Genomic DNA, 19023 nt, shown 5'->3' on the forward strand with positions numbered 1-19023 from the left:
GTAAAACACAGCATCAGTTTGTTTGCATTGAAAGAAGCAGCGGCAGCAAAGTTAAACAACCCAATGTACTTGAAATAAATTGGTGATAGGTTTCCTACAGAAGGGAGAGATGCTGGTGTCTCTGGCCAACTCTTCCCTGAGTGTCTTGTGCTGCTAAATTACAAGGGGTGTTCTCCCACTATCTTGCTGTTTTCTTCTCCACCTTATGCAAGAATTCTTTCTTCTGGGATTAGCAAGGATCAAAAAGACTCTAGCTTTTTTCTACAAGTCACCTCACGATGGGCTATAACATACCGTTTCTTCCTTTTCTCTCTCCCTCACACCTGGAGACATGACACTTTCTTATTTCTCTGACACTGACTGGCAGCATACCCTACTCCTCTCTCACTCCTGGCAATTCCTAAAGACAGGGAACTGGAATCACACATCTGATAAAATGTGGACGATGAAAGTTGGTAACTTTTAAGAAGCCATCTGTTGCAGATTTCCTGGGAGAAAAAAAATCCTAGGTTATCCTTTCCTGTTAAGAAAAGTTTAGAGTGGCACCATTGCATTTCCTAGAGGACAAAGATGGCAGCACTGGGCCACAGGGTGGCACCGGGCAGAGAAAGTTCCTCCTTGGACACTTAGAAAAGAAGAGCATAAGAACTTAAGAAGGGCCTGCTGGAACGACATCTAGTCCAGCATTCTATTCTCACAGTGGCCATCCAGATGCCGGTGGAAAACCTGCAAGAAGGACCTGAGCACAAGAGCACTCTTCCTTCTTGTGGCTTCCAGCAGCTGGTATTCAGAAGCATTACTGCCTATGACCATGGAGTCACAAGCACAGCCATAATGGCTAGTAGCCACTGATAAGCCTTCTCCTCCATGAATCCTTTTCCAAAGTTGGGAGCCCTCACTGCCTCTTATCAGAGTGAATTCCATGGTTTAACTGTGTGTTGCATTGCTTTGCTGCCCCTTTCTTGAAGAAGCCTCTGGCACTGCCAAATGCCTTGCGATAAGACTCCTGTTGGCTTTATAGTAGTGAGACCTGGTACCGTAGTAGTTCTGACAGTACTGAAAGGTCTCATTAGCTCTCCATATTTGGTTGACCCAGTTTCAGGCCTAATTCCAGTGTCTGTTGGTCTGTTTTCTTTTTTTAACAAAATCATATGAGAAATTGCACTCATGTAAATTATGTGCACATATATGTAACGTGAGTGTTGCTGTCAGGTTCCTTCAATGTTAAAACTCATTACTGTGTGCTGAAAAGTTCCCAACAGCTTGTGAACCATGATATGGGTATTCGTCTTATATTAAAACATCTTTAAAAAACAGTCAGACAGACTACTGAGAAAGCATTAACAAAACAGATGGAACACAGACCACATTGCTCTCGTAAAAAGCGCACTATTTGTTTCTTAAATTTGGGAATTAGGGTTAATTGTATTCAATACATTACGAATGAAGACACATATATTTGCAACATTGTTTGGGAAAATGAGATCTTTGGTGTGTGGAGGCTTCTACAGTACTACTTGCTGGAATAGAAACGCCCTCTTGTCGGCGAACCTCTAAATATTTAAATTCTACTTCATGAAGAAATCACATGTTGGTATCATAATTAAGGAAGGATGTCACTGTAGAGCTGAGTACAATGACTGGATAACAGTTTTCCACCAGGAAAGAAATGCCAAAGTGAAGCCAAGGAGTTGATAGAAAATAAACATCAAGGTGAAGTTGACATGTTTACTTTCAAAGCAGGAGACCATTATCCAGGCACAACATCAAAAATCTATTGTAATTATTGCTACTGAACCAAGAATGAACTTCCCTGATTTACAAAAATAATAATATTGTCATGTAATTAGAATAATATTCTTGGAAAAATAACCTACAAGACCAGAAGACGAACAGTGGTATGGCAAAATGACAAATGATCAAAATAAATCTGCCAAGCAACATAGCCTGGTTAATTAAAACTAACAAAAAAAGAGACCTGACTTTGGATGCATCTCGGAGGAAAAAGGCAAATGCCCTACTAGATTTGGTGGAAACAAAACCACCCACAACAGGGCCTTTTTAGACTTTACTGGGTACACATGCATGGATGAAAGAAAGAGTCACAATTTCCTGTCTTTGGAAATTTTCTAAATGCCTTCCCTTCATTGTTTATGATATCTAGGCAGAGGAAGAGCAGATACTTTATTGTGCAGAGAACCTCACCAAAGCATTGTACAAGGACAAAATGTGGCACGGTGCTTCAGATGCAGTGAGCATCTCTGGGTATGCTTGCAGGTCCTATTTACTGATGTGCTTTTTCCGTGCAAAATGATTGCCAGAAGTCCACACGAAGCACCCATTCAGCCCAGCCTAATCTCCTTGCCTGCAGATTGGTATGATCATGGAGTGGCTCTGCCAGCACCTGAACAGCAATGGACACAACAGTTCTCTAATCTTATCTTTCTCTCCCTAGATCTATCGTAATGAACTATGCTTCTGGCCACAATTCCTTACCTTTTGTCTAGAAATCATCCAAGACTTTATTGTTGGTACCAACACGCTACCGAGGAGAATCTGAGCCGGGTGATAGATAAGTAAAGGGACTGAGATTAAGGATAGGTGTTCGTAGCCTTCAAATACTATCTTCAGCATTGGTATTCCTGTGGACAGAAAGACAGCTAAATTTAGGACTGCTTTGACTGATGTATTTTCTTTGTCGGGGATCACAGGAAAGCATTATACTTTTTATAACATTTCACTACGATTTCAAAAAAGAAAACAAACGAAAAAAGATAGTTCAGATGACACAGATGTAGTAGGAGGCAGAAAAACTAATTCTGCAGTGAAGAAAACCCCTTTTCTTTTTGGCAAAAAGGAGCGAGACAGAATGCTGGAGAGACTCCAAGAACAAATCTCCCCTCCGTTCGAAAGCGGCATTCTCTCAGCCAGAGGCTGAATGCAAATTTCTAACCTGCTAGAGGCCAACTGTACAAAATATTGGGGGGTGACCTAGATTCCCCCACCCTCTCGCTTTCCTTTATCTCAATGCCAAATTGCTTACCTTCTCCCCCATTTATGATATTCCTCACGGTCGCTGAGCCTACTCTCTTTTCCACAAACAAATATGTTCTCTTTGCAGTGAAAGGGGAACATTTGCACATCGGAATGGAAAAGGAATCCTTACCGCTTTGCCCAGGACATTTCAGACAACTGGTGCATCAAAAGGAATGACTGATTGTTTACCTAGCAGTGCCTTGAATTGGGGTGGTTGGGTCTATAAGAGACCTCCAGGTTACATATTATTGCTATAAAGTATTCCCGGAATATTAGAAAGCTTGTATGTGTGTTTGTGTTTGTGTGTGTGTGTGTGTGTGTGTGTGTGTGTGTGTGTATATATATATATATATATATATATATTTGCTTTCGTAGATTTTCACGGGTACAGGAATGCAGGTTTTGGTGTCCTCGGGTATCTTCCCGTGTAAAAGTTGGGGTGTCTAGGCGACGTTTCGACGAGGTCTCACTCGTCATCTTCAGGCTGGTGCTTTCGGCTTCTTGTTACTGGAACAGAGCAGGATCTCAGTGTTTGAGTTCCTATAAATACTGTTGAGGAGGTGTGGTGTATAGCCTCCAATGTTCTGGGCAGAGAGGAAGTTCCCAGGCTAGTGTGCCTTTTCTTCTTTTGTTCCTTAATTGCTTGAGGGATATCTTGAGTGATTTCTTGAGTGATATCCTGAGTACCACTTAGGTGGGTCATTAGGTGTGGATTAGTTGCTAAAGCCTTTGTGTCTTGACCTCTTGAACTTTGTGAAGAGTTTTTCTGAGAAGATGGGTGTACTACATTTAGTTGTGCTCTGGCTTGGCTTCGTGTATAGGGGCGAGCTGTGGTTTTGTGGCCTGTGCCAGCCAGATCTGTGTAGGGATTGCAGGGGGGTGCAGCATCCGGAGGTGCCACCATGGTTTGGCTACTGGATGGTGTCTGTAATTTATCTGTGGAGAGGGTCTGGGTTTGGGTCTGGTGTGGTTGATTGGTGATGGCGTTCTGTGTGCCTCTGGATCTGGTGTCAGTTTTTGTGGGGAGGGCTAATTTCCAGATGTCTGGCAAGCGGGATGTGTCGTCACGCTTGTTCATGTTGTGAGGGTGTTTCTCTATCTCGATGGCTTCCATGATTATTCTCTTGTGGTGATGTTCCATGTTAGAGAGCAATTTGGAATCTGCAAAATTAATTTCGTGTCCTGTTTCTTTCATGTGTTGGAAGAGAGAGGAAGTTTTTTCTTCTTTTTTGACGGCATTCTTGTGTTCTGCGATACGTGCATTTATTCGTCTGTTTGTTTGTCCAATGTACGTGGCTGGGCAGACTTTGCAGGGTATTTCATAGACCCCTTGGTTTTCCAACTGGATTTTATCCTTGGGGTTTCTGAGGATATTGGCTATTTTTTGGTTGGCGCAAAAGGCTGTTTTGATATTGTGTTTATGGAGGATTTTGCTAATTTTATCTGTAGTGCCCTTGATATAAGGAAGGAGGGCCATGCCATTGTTTTCTTCTGTGTCTTGGTTTTTGGGGGGTGTTTCTTTTTGGATTAGCTTCGTAAACTCCGTAGCCAAGACTCTCATCTCCAGAACCAAACGCCTGGCTGACAAAGACCACTTGACAACTGAGTTACAGAATCTCTCAAATGTGTTAATTGCCAATGGATACCAGCAAAACAGGGTTACGAAGCTAATCCAAAAAGAAACCCCAAAAAAAAGAAGAAAAAACTTCCTCTCTCTTCCAACACATGAAAGAAACAGGACACGAAATTAATTTTGCAGATTCCAAATTGCTCTCTAACATGGAACATCACCACAAGAGAATAATCATGGAAGCCATCGAGATAGAGAAACACCCTCACAACATGAACAAGCGTGACGACACATCCCGCTTGCCAGACATCTGGAAATTAGCCCTCCCCACAAAAACTGACACCAGATCCAGAGGCACACAGAACGCCATCACCAATCAACCACACCAGACCCAAACCCAGACCCTCTCCACAGATAAATTACAGACACCATCCAGTAGCCAAACCATGGTGGCACCTCCGGATGCTGCACCCCCCTGCAATCCCTACACAGATCTGGCTGGCACAGGCCACAAAACCACAGCTCGCCCCTATACACGAAGCCAAGCCAGAGCACAACTAAATGTAGTACACCCATCTTCTCAGAAAAACTCTTCACAAAGTTCAAGAGGTCAAGACACAAAGGCTTTAGCAACTAATCCACACCTAATGACCCACCTAAGTGGTACTCAGGATATCACTCAAGAAATCACTCAAGATATCCCTCAAGCAATTAAGGAACAAAAGAAGAAAAGGCACACTAGCCTGGGAACTTCCTCTCTGCCCAGAACATTGGAGGCTATACACCATACCTCCTCAACAGTATTTATAGGAACTCAAACACTGAGATCCTGCTCTGTTCCAGTAACAAGAAGCCGAAAGCACCAGCCTGAAGATGACGAGTGAGACCTCGTCGAAACGTCGCCTAGACACCCCAACTTTTACACGGGAAGATACCCGAGGACACCAAAACCTGCATATATATATATATATATATATATATATATATATATATATATATATATATAATACAGTTACAGGAATGTTAGAAAGCAAGCAAGCAAGCAAGCAACAAACAAACAAACAAACAAACATTACACTGTTACAATAGCACAATGTCTACTCAAGAGGCAAGTCCCATAGAGTTGAATAGGGCTTACTCCTGGGTATGTGGGTAAAGGATTGTGGCCCAAAACCCTTTTGGAAATCAAGCCCAATGTAGTGCCATTAAATCCTACAAAGTTTTGAATGAAGAAAAGAAACTACATGAGGATGTGCACGCTTGTTTGATTTTTGGTCTTTTGTCTGAGAAGGGATGCTGGATTCTTTGAACAACATTACAAACATGGAAACAAAGCCTATTGTAAATCCCAGGCCACTCTTGGATATTTCAGTCCACAGCGTTTGTTAATGTAACTATGGAACAGGAGCAGTGATTCAAACGACAGTGACAGGAGCAGGTGCCACTATAACAAAAATAGCAAAGCACTGCTGAGAAATTTAAATCTTTAAGATGGGTAGCAAAGAACAAAAGGTGCTATGCTTAAAAGGATTTGGTTATCTTTATTTTCATCTGTCCACTCCAGTTTCTTTCATCACTTATAGTACATAAATTCTGATGTAATGGAATACGATAGGAACACCAACATTAGATCTCTTTAGTATAAAGTTGTGCAGCATCTCGGCACACACAAATATATATATTTAAAAACATAGCAAATCCAGCTACTTTTCTAAAATGTTCAAAAAGTTAAGCATAGCTTTTTAAAAAGTGAATTTCAGAAAAATGGTTCACATTGTTACATTAGTCTTCCCATAGATGCACCAGTTCCCGTGTTTGACGGCTGCTTTCAGTGTGTTGTTTAAAGCCCTAAACGGCCTCGGTCCAGTATACCTGAAGGAGCGTCTCCACCCCCATCATTCTGCCCGGACGCTGAGGTCCAGCGCCGAGGGCCTTCTGGCGGTTCCCTCATTGCGAGAAGCAAAGCTACAGGGAACCAGGCAGAGGGCCTTCTCGGTAGTGGCGCCCACCCTGTGGAACGCCCTTCCAGCAGATGTCAAAGTGATAAATAACTACCTGACATTCAAGAGACATCTTAAGGCAGCCCTGTTCAGGGAAGTTTTTAACATGTGATATTTTATTGTATTTTTGGTTTTTATGGAAGCCGCCCAGAGTGGCTGGGGAGGCCCAGCCAGATGGGCGGGGTATAAATAATAAATTATTATTATTATTATTATTATTATTATTATTATTAAAGGGGAAACATTTGAAATTATTATTCAAACCCGATTTGTAAGGAATGGAAAACAATTTTGCTCCTGCTGTTCGTGGACCCGAAGGAAACAAATGAGAACCAAAATTCAGGATCCTGCCAGGAACTTTGCTACTACCCTCCCATCCCTCCACCCATCCTGCCAATTTCTGAAAGTGAAATCAGGAGGGGGATGAAACCAAGACTGTTTCCACACTAGGGCATTGAAACTCTTATCCATTTCCTTATTCCATGTTCAGTGGGTTTTACTCCCAGGTCAGGGGCATTGCTAGGGAGTGAGCCAGAGGACTTGAGTCCTGGGCCTTTTGTGCCTTCTCCCATCATTGGAAGTCTCCTGATGCTTTACTGTGTAAGGCATGTCTGGAATACCGCTTTGTCGGATTGCTTGAAGTGATACAGACAGTGGATCAACCAATCCAGAACCCTGCTGGGTCTTGCTGGCAAAATGGAGGAGAGCTCTTCCACTCCTCTCCCGTGATTTTTCTTAACTATTTCCCTCCTACTGAAAACACTGGGAGGGAAATCAAAGGGTCTCCAGGGTGGACTGAGTTCACCACCTTGTTTGGGGGCATGTAAGGGGACTGAGGTGTTGGGTCCTTTGGATACTGCCATTTCTTAGGTTCACACCCAGCATGTACCCAAATCTCCCATGGTTTGGTCCTACCAACAGTGGAAATCTGATATTGGTAGGGAAAGGGCTGTGGAAGTTTCTCTGACAATAGGGAGGAGACCTTCAAATACAGGTCTCACTCTCCAAGGATGGGACTTCCTATGTCCTCATGGTTAGGAAACACAAAAACAAACTGGAGCAATCTGGTCTCTTGAATGATCAAAGCATTTCAGAACATAGGACCACAAGTCATGAAGCACAAGATTGCGCTAATGGAGAGAAAGAAAAGATGGAAAGAAGTAATTTCCAAGAGTACCTTCCATCCCTTAGTAAATAAGATACAGCTTTCTACTCTTACATTATCATAAGGGATATCCTGCCTTTCCCTATTTTGCTTCTTTAGCCCCACCCAATCTTCCTGAGGCCATATTTTAATTACCATAACAAGACACTGTTCTGTCTCCTAGGGTCTGAGTACTTAAGTACTGAGACACAGTACACAAAGTATTTAAGAACAGCCCTGATAAGTCTTTAGTCCCCTGTAGCTCTATGAAAAAGCAAATTTCCTATATATGTAGTATCCTAATTCCCCTCCAATATCATAGGCTAACCCCAAAGCAAGCAGGGCTACTCTTCAAACTAGTAGTCAACTCAAGCAGGAGGGTCTACCCCTGTGGTGGTACCATGTAACTTCATACTTTCCTTAGTCTCTTGCCTCTTAATGATTGTGAATCTTTTACATTTAAACAACCCCATCCCTGAAATACAGCATTTGTACTTCACATTTTCACAGTCACTACACACACAGAGAGAGAGTATTTTTTTAAAACTTGCAGGGTAGGAAAGTATTTTCACATAAATTTAAATATGACTCTCTTTCTATCCCGCTATCACTGCAACCACAGAAATGAAGCAAATAAATTTTAATGCTCCAAGGTACTGATTCTGTGTCACCATGGTTGACAGGATCCATGCAAGCTTCAGGAGATGGCATTTGACTTTATGGAAGTGAGCACTCTGCACGCATTTACAATTTTACAGGGACTTTAAGCTGTCATGCTGAAAAATGTTTATAAAACATTAATCAAAAATGCCTTTTTAATACAATGCATTGTCTGAAAGATGTTAGCAGGCACATATTGTAAATGGATTCTTTTTTTCTGACTAAAGTAATTTCTACCAAAAGCATTTCCCCCTCTGCTGTACAAGTACACAGCGAGGATAGATAAAGAGCACTTTCTCAGCACATTACTACCTGATCCAAACACTTGGGAAATCACTAATGTACAGCACGCCATATTTCCATGTCACACATGACACATTTGTCTAAAATTACCCAACAGAGTTTGACATTGCAGCCTATTCCTTCGCTGAGCTTTCAACTGACATCTGCCAAGCAAGAACTTCAAGTAAGAGCTTTTTTTTTCTTTAACAAGGAACCAAGAGTTTTCTTTTATCCTATACCCAGGATGGAAAGGATAAAAAAGTAAGAGCGGGAGCTCAGGTCTCCCACCCCCCGTTTTAATATGTTTATTTTATGCTCCTTGAATCTCTGTGCTTTCCTCAGAGTAGCACTTGCTGCTTGGCACTGCTATGATTTGAGAGAACTTCTCTTTGTTACTACCGAAATATTGGTTATCCTTCACACAAGTCACGGATCCCCCCAAATTTCTTTCTTACTCCAGCATTTAGATTTCTTTTCCCTATGCAGATCCAAACCAACAATTCATTTTAGAAGTCTCTCACACATCCAATCATTTATGTATACATGTAAGTAAACAGAGATATTTTACTTACAGATTGGGCATTACAGAAAAAGATAAGGTGTGTTCATGTAACACGGATGTACTGGGGGAGGAAAACCCTCCTGCTGTACAATAGCCTGCGACCCTTACCCCACTTAGAAATAATATTGCTGTGGGCACAGAAAAAGAAAAACAACCTACTGAAGAGTGTTTTTCCCCTTTCCTGCACAATCTAGGCTTCATAGCAGTAAAAAATGCCATTTGTTTATACAGATTTACACATGATTGTAGTGAACCACAAGCCTTTTAGAAAACTGGAACTCCAAACAAAAATTAGAAGTTATTTGGCTGCACTAACCAATTTGTTTCACATGCACTTAACACTGGGATCAAATTGAGGAGGAATGAAAAGGAAGAAGTTCAATGTAGTGTCTTCTAAAAAAGCACAAGTCTTTTGCATTCCCTTTCCCTGAAGGGGTAGCCAATGAGATGCTCTCCAGATGTTGCTGGACAACCAGCCTCATCATTCCTGACCACTGGTCATGCTGGCCAATGGGAGTTGTGATCCAAAGTATCTGGCAGGCACCAGGTTGGGAAAGGCTAGTCTAAGTGCCATAGAGTGGATCCCACAATGATGGCCACACTAACTACAATGGTTGAGGATAAAAAGCCATGCTGCTCTTTCTGGGTCATGCTACAGCTTAGTTATGTTACAGACTGAAGTGTGTCTGTGAAAACAGACGAAATAATTTGTCTATGTGATTGGCATTTGAGTCTACTTTGCCTTATGATTCATCCAGGCAGCTAGGCAAAGTTGAACTGTGGGAATGTAGATTTACAGAGGTGCTATTAACAATCTCTCTATAATCTGGGGTGTCTCAAAAAGCAACGCAGCAAAGTCCCCTAAGTGTATTTCCATCAATACTAGCCACTAGTGTACATTTATGGGTGACTGCATCAAAACCCATCAATAGATCAGTAAGTATTAATGAGAGAATTTGTTGATGGCTGGAAGGTAGCCATCCATCAATGCGGCATAAACTGCCTTATATGATGATGTTTCATTGAAGTGTTTGTGAGAAATCAGAGTCAACTAGGATTATTTAGGCCACAAACGTCCTGATGGATCTATGCAAAAGGAGGAGTTTTGTTTTTCGTAAGCTGTAATATAAATATTTCCTCAGTACATTTAATTTCAAAAATCAATACAGAAAGACACCAACACGAAAACCACCTCTGGAACAGTATGGAGGGGAGAGGGAAGCATGAAACACTTCCATTAAGGCTAAAAAAATACCCCCACCCTAATATTTAATGACAGAATGTAACGGCAATTCTGGAACTCTTTCTTTGGAACTACACATTAGGAGAAAGAAGTATATGAAAACAGGATCAGGCTCCCATGTCCTGATGTCATCACATTGAATTTTTTGCTTTAGCCACTAGTGGCTGATTGAGAGGGAGACTGGGGGAAACGTGCAACATGACAAGGAAACAAACAAGTTTCCTTAAATGTAGAGTGGACAGGGAAAAGACAACATGGGGGAATACTATTGTTGGAAGAAATCCAAGTTTCACCAAAGGTTTGTTTCTGTCCCGAGATAGAACTCTTGTGAAAGACAGAGGCTGAGTATATTGTGAAGAACACGAAGCCTGGGATTCAGAGCAGGGGTGGGTTTTTTCTTTTGTTTTTTGTTTGTCAGAGAGCACGATTCACCTTTGGCCAACCCTCTAGGGGCTGAATGCCAGTATCAGATGTGGCTAAAAGTGAGTGCCGCCCACACTCACCCTTGTGTGCACTCACAAGTACCCCATACACATGCAGAACAAATCCAAGTGCAAGACAGAGGACTCACATACAGAGTTACACAGCTCTCTGCCTCAGTTTTCTGAGCAGATCATCTGAGGAAGAGGGTTTTCACCCTCCCCTACCCATCAAATGTTAAATCTGATGAGAATGGAGGAGGGGTTTTATGTTAGGATATTTCCGTTCCACCTTAAAAGGGAGCAGGCTTTGAGAGTCTGCGTATTTCCTGTTCACAGGAAGTTTATGTTTTCTATTGCTTTCGTTTCTCTCTCTCTCGGTGCCTGAACGCTGAAGCAGGCGGTCATGTTTTTTTCTCTGTTCTGACTAACACAGAATAAACTCTTAAATAATGCTCTCCTGCGTGCATCTTTCGCTGTGCATTATCTGCTGATAAGAGCGTGCATCAGCCCTGGAATGTGGCAAGCTATTTCTGGAGCTCGTGTCGCTAATTGCTGATACTGCGTGTCTACGGGAGATCGATGGACGTCCGGAGGCGACGTGGGGCCATGATGGACTTTGTCTCCCTGGCAGTATCCCAACATTTTAAACTGTCATCAAGGCACTAGGGCTGGACCAAGTTGATTAAAGCAGAGCTGTGTTTACTATTAAGTTCGTTTTCTTTTTGTCACCACCATTAAAATCAGTGGGATTTTGTGAGAGCCAGAAAAAATTGCAAGAGGTGGTGGCGGTGAGGAGGCCGGTGATTACACACCTACCCACCCACCCCTAATTTTTTTTTTCCCTACTGGTTGAAAGACAATCACATTTTCCTTCCCCATGGCTTTTTGTATGAAAGAAAATTTCCTTGTTAAGTTTATTTTGTTTTCTTTTTTTGTTAGGGAAGAAATGCTTTTCTGAAAATGAAAGAGTGAAATAAATAGCTTTTCTTTTTATTTTGCTGATCTTCCTTCTCAAAGTTTTTGCATGAGAAACTTGATAGTATTGTGTGCATACTCTCTGTTGGAAGTAATGATTCTGAATCCCAGATTAACTGCAAGGCCTTCATAACACTTGGGGAAAACAAGGGAAAGACGTACATTGTCCTAAGCGTGTTTCTCACTAACAATAGGTTCAGGTCACTGGTTCACAATGTTCACATTGCCACAAAAAGGATGCTCAATATAAAAGGAAAAAGGAAAGAAAAGCAGTAGAAAGAGGGGTAAGTTTAGCACTTCTTGGTGCTGTTTTCTTTTAAAGTAAATGAAAATATGAAAAGGATACAAGTGTTCGATCTATTCCTTGTTTTTTCCCAGTGGGTTTGCACAGCTTGGAAATGATGTTTAATGGATGGTCTGAGCACTCTCTCCAGATGCTAACGATGAAACATTTAATGCCAACATCTGAAGATGCCAGCCTCAGATTCAAAAACACCTACACCTGTCTGACTGTGTTGTAGTAGCAATTAGTTAACAGAGAATTAAAAAATGAATCAAGTCACGACGAGATTGATTTTAAAAGTTGTGTGGGCCATAAAATGGGACAACAGTACATGTGCTATGAGTGGTAGCTTATCGTGGTTTAGTACCACTCAGATGGAGACTGCCTTAGTTAATATTAAGTGACTGCGCACACAGGCAGTGCCCTCATTTCTTACACAAGCACAGCTCTGGCTTCATTGCTAACAACCAAACTTTCCAGCTGTTTGAACCATTATGTTAGCGAATGAAGAACTCAGTTGGTATATATAGAATAAGACATGAATTCAAATACTATATGGTTAAATGACAGTACACAGAAAATATACATCTTAGAAACAGAGAACTAAAACACCATCCGTTTCCATCTCATGAGATACAACTCTCACTCCCCAACAAAACTTCTATGGGATTGAGTTATACACCCTTGGAACTTGTATCTCCAGTAATATGTTTATTTCAGTAATTTTACACAATTTGAGGTAGCGCAAGAAATAAAATGACATAAAAGGCAGACTTTTACATCAGTTATGCAGAAAATAAAAATTCATCCTAACTGCTTATCAATTGATTATATATCTTATGTTACAAATATCATAAATGTTCCAAATGGGTTTTACATTGTTATTTAATTTGAATGCTTAGAATCCTTCCTGGTTGGCAACACAATATAGATAAAAATCAGAACGTATCAGGCATTTTCTTTTTTTTATGAGTTAAGGTTTTAGACCATATGTGAGACTTTAGGGAAAGATGCATTCACATATATGTCACCAGACAACAAACAAGCTCAAAAAAGAATAAAAGAATGTTGGTGAATCAATCAGCCTTGCTTGGGTTGTTTTTTTTTTTTTGGGGGGGGGGATCCTTACTCCAGTTGCAATCCAGAACAGAAGCCATTTGCTGTGGTATAGCTCTGCAGTCATCCTATACACATCACTGGAATTTCAGAGTTGTTGGCATCCATCTGTCTTGGGAGACAATGGAGGAGTGAGCCATTGGAAGTGAAGTCAATCTGTTGAGAGAATTACAGTGCCTGCTGTGGCTGTAGAGACTGATATCGGAGACACATTTTGTTGCAGCTGGGGCAGATGAAGGCATCTGGTTCTGCTGCAGCAGATGCACCACAGCGTTTCTTCTCTCTGCGCTCCTCCCAGCAGTCATTCCTCCTCTGGTCACTGCTGTGGATACACAACCTGACTGTTTGTCTCCAGGCACTGCAGTTGTCTGCAAGGGATTCCCACATGGCAGGGTTGATGTTGCCAGCCTTCATGTCTTGTTTGCAGACATCTTTGTAACACAGAGTTGGTTTGCAAATGGGACTGGAGCCTGAAGCCACTTCCCCGTAGAGGACATCCTTGGGGATCCTTCCCTCTTGCATTCTGTGGACATGTCCAAGCCAGTGTAGATGCTGCTGAGACAGGTGTACAAACATGTGGGAATGTGGGCTTGAAAGAGTCTCTGTCCTGCCATCCCATGCCCCAAATCTTCCTGATGCAGCACATGTGAAAGGCATTGCTCCTAATTAAGTTGCCCATGATTCACTTCCTTAAAGTGGTGTACTCAACACACACGCCTGGTCTGCCTTGCCAGTACGTTTGCCCAGCTCAGTGTCAATGGAGAAGTTGCTGGTTATGGTAGAACCCAGGTAGACAAAATTGTCTACCACCTCAAGTGTGTGGTCACCAATGCTGATGGGTGGAGTGCTGGCAACATTCAGACCCAGGATGTTGGTCTTCATCAGGCTTATGGTAAGGCTGAACTCCCTGCAGGGTTGGGCAAAATGGTTGATGAAACTCTGTAGAGTTTTCAAGTACTTGAACAGAAACAACACTCAGAATTGGTGAAAAAGGAAAGTGGTGTCCATTGAAAAGAAGTGGGGGTGGGGGATGTTTAGGTCCACCTGCAGTGCAGTGGGATGGCTTCCCACCTGATCTGCCTGCACTTTGAGTACTACACAGATACGATGATTTCAAACATCTTCAACATTTTAAAGCCTGTGTGTAGGAGACATCTGTAGCCTACACCAGTTTGGGATAAAGGAATGCTGAATCATGAGCAAACTGGGATTTCCTTGTGGGTGACCTGTCAATAATCTGCTAGGTATAATGCCATTTTTTAAAGTAGATAAATTAACTTTAACTGCACTTTGGGTGAGAGAGACAGTAATATGGTCTCCTGTGTCATTATCGTTTTACATCTGGATATGAGATTTTAAAGAAGAGAGATATATTTATAAAGAGGCATGAACTTGCTGCTGTCATTGAAAAGCTGCAATCTGGTTTTTAGTGTCTGATCCAATTAAATGTATATCTGGGAAGACACACAACCAAATAAATAATTGGAGAGGTGCAATTCTGAAATGACAATTGTTATTCATTGATCCCCCTTTTGCAAGTTGAGATTGAGAGATGTAAACTTCAAGTGAATGTGATCTCCTGGGTGAGATTCTTCAGTTCAAACACAGTAAACAACTGTTGTTCTCTGATGCACATTTTAGTATTGCTGCAGGCAAGCTTTCTAAATATTAATTCAAAATCTACTACAAGCAGACTGCAGAGATGAATTGAGAACATCAGGGAGGCACTCTGGTGATGGCGTTCCTGCCCACGTCAAAGGTTTAATCCAGAGAGCCTACATTCCAGGTCAAATAAATAACAGATTCCGCCAATTAGGAGGTATCATCCCATATGTTCACAGGTGGGGGGAGGCAATTAATTAATGTGTCCAATATCACACACTGTTTACTCACATAAAGTCAGTCTCCCATATAACCATTTCTCTTTACTATTTACTCTTAAATTTCCCCTCACTTCATTCACTGCTTATAGCTGTATATTGTTATAGCACCTATAACAGTGATTAATCCAGCAAGCTAAGAAATACTAGTTTGAGAAGACAAGCTTTACTCCTGGAGTAAAGCTGTACCCCAGTTATCCTTTGGATGACTGCAAGGGATCTGGGGGGCATCCCAACCTAATCACCCACTTCTTCCGTGATACCCCTAAAACTACTGCCCAGAGCAACAGCTTGGATTGACTGTGCACTCAGACCAGCCAGCATCTAGCTGGAATGCATCTAACCGGAATGACGAGTTAACTTTCCTTCCCTCTTTGCACTAGGCAAGGAGCAAGTAAAGTGAGGACAGCAATAAAAAGATGTGTGACCCTGACTAGTGTTAGCCTAAGCACAGAACAACACGGTGTTGAGAAAGTTGGAACAACAGTGATTTCACACTTGGAGAGGTAAGGAGACCTCTTTGATACCCACTCTAGGTTTCTGTAAAAGAATGGGATATTCACCATGCCTATCCTCAAATTAGGTCATGATTCAATAGAGTTAAGATAAAATTGCAAGTGTTTCAGAGACTGCAACAATCAACTCCATTTAATCTGTGCGAAATAATATAATCTTATCGTTTATTCATATAAGGAAGCTCCTTAAATCCATGCTAGGGAAAAAACCTCTTTGCAATTCTTTAGACACATTAGGCTGTTCTATTAGCCAAATCAGAAAGCTCAGCCAAAGCTCATAACATGGTAATTATTGACATTTTGCTGATCATATATATTCAACATGAGAACCATGGAAGGCATGATTACTTATTCCTGGTATTAAAACTAAAATGTTTGGGTGCAATCCAGCCTAAGTTAAACACTTGAAAGTCTCACCAATTTCAATTATTTTTAAAAAGCTAAATACACGAATAACCATGTGACCATGTCATTATTTCTAGTATTTATACACTGCAGGTCCAAACACTGTAATGAATGGTAACTTTAAAATGGGTTTTCCATCCTCTGAATTTCTGGGTAATCTGCTGTACTCATTGTGAACTGGCAACTTGTAGCCGGCAGTTTCATCTCTATAGTATAAGCAAATTAACTTCTCCAAAGCGCTGGGGCTGCACATCAACTGCAGGCAACAAAGCCTGCAGTATTGTTCTAGATGAACCATCCTGATAGTTGCGGTACTTCCTCTAGGCCTCCCTTCTCCCGCAGAATTAACCCCAGGGAATGACATCATGTCAGGGTTTCCAGATGGATTATGTGAAGCCATAGCTCAATGTCATTTTCAATAGCCAAGCTTATAATTAAAGGTCAAATAGTCACTTCATCTGCAATCAATCAATAGAAGAAGTACTAATACTAAGCACTAATCAATCAATGGCAAATACACTAATAAAAGCCATGCATCAAATGTCTTGTGTTTCATGTGCTTGCATGTACTAGGCATGCATGTTCCAAAGAGGCAGAGAGAGAAAAGAACAAAATGAGAGCAAATATGCCTGAGGGAATTCTCAGGTGCCACATTTATCTTCACTAGTGAGATTTTATATCCCTAATTATCTAGTTAAACAAAATACAAATAAAAGTGATGTCATGGCAGAAATTATGCATTCTTGTTAAAAAGAATGAGCAGAGTTCAGTTTCTATCAAAGCTGATGTTATTAGATGAAATATACCAAGGAGCAATGTCAGGGAGGACTGTATGTTTTTTCGTGTGTGCGTGTGTTTTGATCCATACAAATTCAACCTATGCACCCTGTGCCTTGAGGAAATGCAGGTACATCAACTGTTCTGTCTACAGAAGGAAACCCAACATATGGGAGGGAACTGTGCTTGTCTCAGTGTTGAGTGAGAGCTTCTTCATGGATCCAAGCAGAGGAAGTGGCAGATGGCCTCCTGAGCATGCCGCATGTGGGAATTAGTTGGTTTCATAATACGGTGTGGGAGAAGTGCCTTACAAGAGTCTTCTCATGCTTCTCTTATTACCACTTCTAAGGCTTCAAAGCTGTCATCTTTCCTCCTCCTCTGCTGGTGCTATGCTGCACTCCCCAGGGAATGGACGCAAGGCACCCTGTGGAGGCTTCACATGCCAGAATGTGAAAAATCAGTTTAAGCTCCAAGTGAAATGGCTTTTGTTGCAGGAGGCCCCTAAGTGCTCTTGTTTGCTTGGTGGTGCTGGAGTTTTGAAGGCAGATAAAAACATCCTCACAGCGGACTTAAAAGAAGGCCCTGAAGTTCACTGGTGCCCTTAAATATTCAAACACAAGTGTTAAAAACAGAATCTTGCTTCTCTCCTAAATCTGTTCAGGTAAATTACAGTGGAACACCACAACAGACAAGTTGTCATTCGTTATGAAGTCGGCAGCAAAAGTCTTGTTGGTTTCCTGGGTAGAAAGATCTGGCCTTGGGAACAGACGATAGTAGATTAATTTAATTACTATTCCAGAACAATGTGACTTTAGACAAAATATCACTCCCATGTTGTCAGGGGCCTCAATCCAGAGATTCCATTTATACTCCCCCCCCCCCGAACTGCAGCATCTTGTCCCATTGCGTCCCCTGAAACCTCAGAAAACACACCACAAACAAATCTGCTTTAAAAAACTGGCAGATTAAACATACTTTCACAATTATTCCAAAGCTTCCTGATTAGGACCTCTGGTAAATTCTATGACAAAAAATTACTTTTCTAAATATAGAAAATTTTAGATCAGAGTACAGTACTTAGGAAATTTGTAACACAGCAATCTACCTTTTTCGGATCAACAATAAACCCCAGCTGGCAACCAAGGGACCCACTTTTATTTTTAGCCACTAGAATCCATCTTTCTTCTTCTCTTCTCTTTCCTCAGTCTTTCTCCTATTACTTTCTTCTATTTTCACTTCTCTTAAAAAATGTAATTAAACAAGGAAATTTGTAGAGAAGCTGCTGGTGCAATCCATCTTATGTCAGTAACCGCATGCTTATTCAGGAGCTCTCTGCCCATAATGGCGTCTAAAGACAATGGCAGACATTCACCTCTTCTGTCTCTTTACTCTGCAATAGTGGTTTCAGCGAGCATAACCACCTGATCAGCTGATACTTCCAGTGAGGTAAACACTCCAATCACTTAGCTGGTGCAAGACTTTTGCTGTTCATAGACAGGATCTCTTAAAAAGAAAAATTAAATATTTTCTATAGTATCTGCAACCAAGGCAGCATACAGGGATAAAAATGAACAAAGCACAAGTTTAAAAATCTGCAACAGAAGGGGGGGGGATTCAATATTAAAACCAAAACAACCTAAAGGATACTTCAACATTATTAAAAGTCCATCCAAAAACAACACCACCACCTTTTCAGATCCTGTCTCAAAAGGGGAAGAAATGAGGTTGTTGGGTCTTCCCAGGAAAGCCATTCAGACATACTGGCATCATCACTGAAAAGGCTTGTCCTTTGCATCTGCCCTCCTTCTGGCAACTCCTGCAGCCAAGCTGGTGCCAGACATATTGCTTTCCTTTCCTTTGGATCACATCAGTGAGGCCGAAAAGGGGTGGGTGTCCTTGTTGTCTGGGCAGCCCAGGACCTCCTTACATGATGGCCAGGCTTGCGCCCTGGGGTTGTCACTTTAGAGCTGCTAACGCAGTTTGACTTCGCTCCTGGAGGTGCACTCATCTCTCAAGACAAGACGGATGCCAACAACAACAACAACAACAACTGCTTTATCATTATTGCTACAAAGCATACTAATTGCTTTTGCTTTGGAAAGTGGAAACTCACAAGTGTTCCTCCGTGGTCTCTCTTGAGTAGAAAATCTGGT

At 41.6% G+C, this 19023-nt stretch overlaps 1 protein-coding gene across 8 annotated transcripts in view; it reads right to left on the bottom strand.

Moving 5' to 3' along the window:
* SLC10A7 (solute carrier family 10 member 7) overlaps positions 1-19023 on the bottom strand; it is a 133921-nt gene that overhangs the window by 3719 nt on the left and 111179 nt on the right. For 2 of the 8 annotated variants that reach the window (XM_028743130.2, XM_028743129.2), the window contains exons 10-11: positions 2497-2642; positions 5-488 (exon numbers count right to left, since the gene is read on the bottom strand). In XM_028743130.2, coding sequence (XP_028598963.2) covers positions 318-488; positions 2497-2642 — 317 coding nt within the window. In that variant the 3' untranslated portion in view covers positions 5-317. Of the gene's footprint in view, positions 489-2496; positions 2643-19023 lie in introns of all 8 variants that reach the window. The other 6 variants (XM_028743132.2, XM_028743131.2, XM_028743134.2 and 3 more) reach the window with 5 other exon arrangements.

The sequence above is a fragment of the Podarcis muralis genome, chromosome 9, assembly GCF_964188315.1.
Source record: "Podarcis muralis chromosome 9, rPodMur119.hap1.1, whole genome shotgun sequence".
Lineage (NCBI taxonomy): Eukaryota > Metazoa > Chordata > Lepidosauria > Squamata > Lacertidae > Podarcis > Podarcis muralis.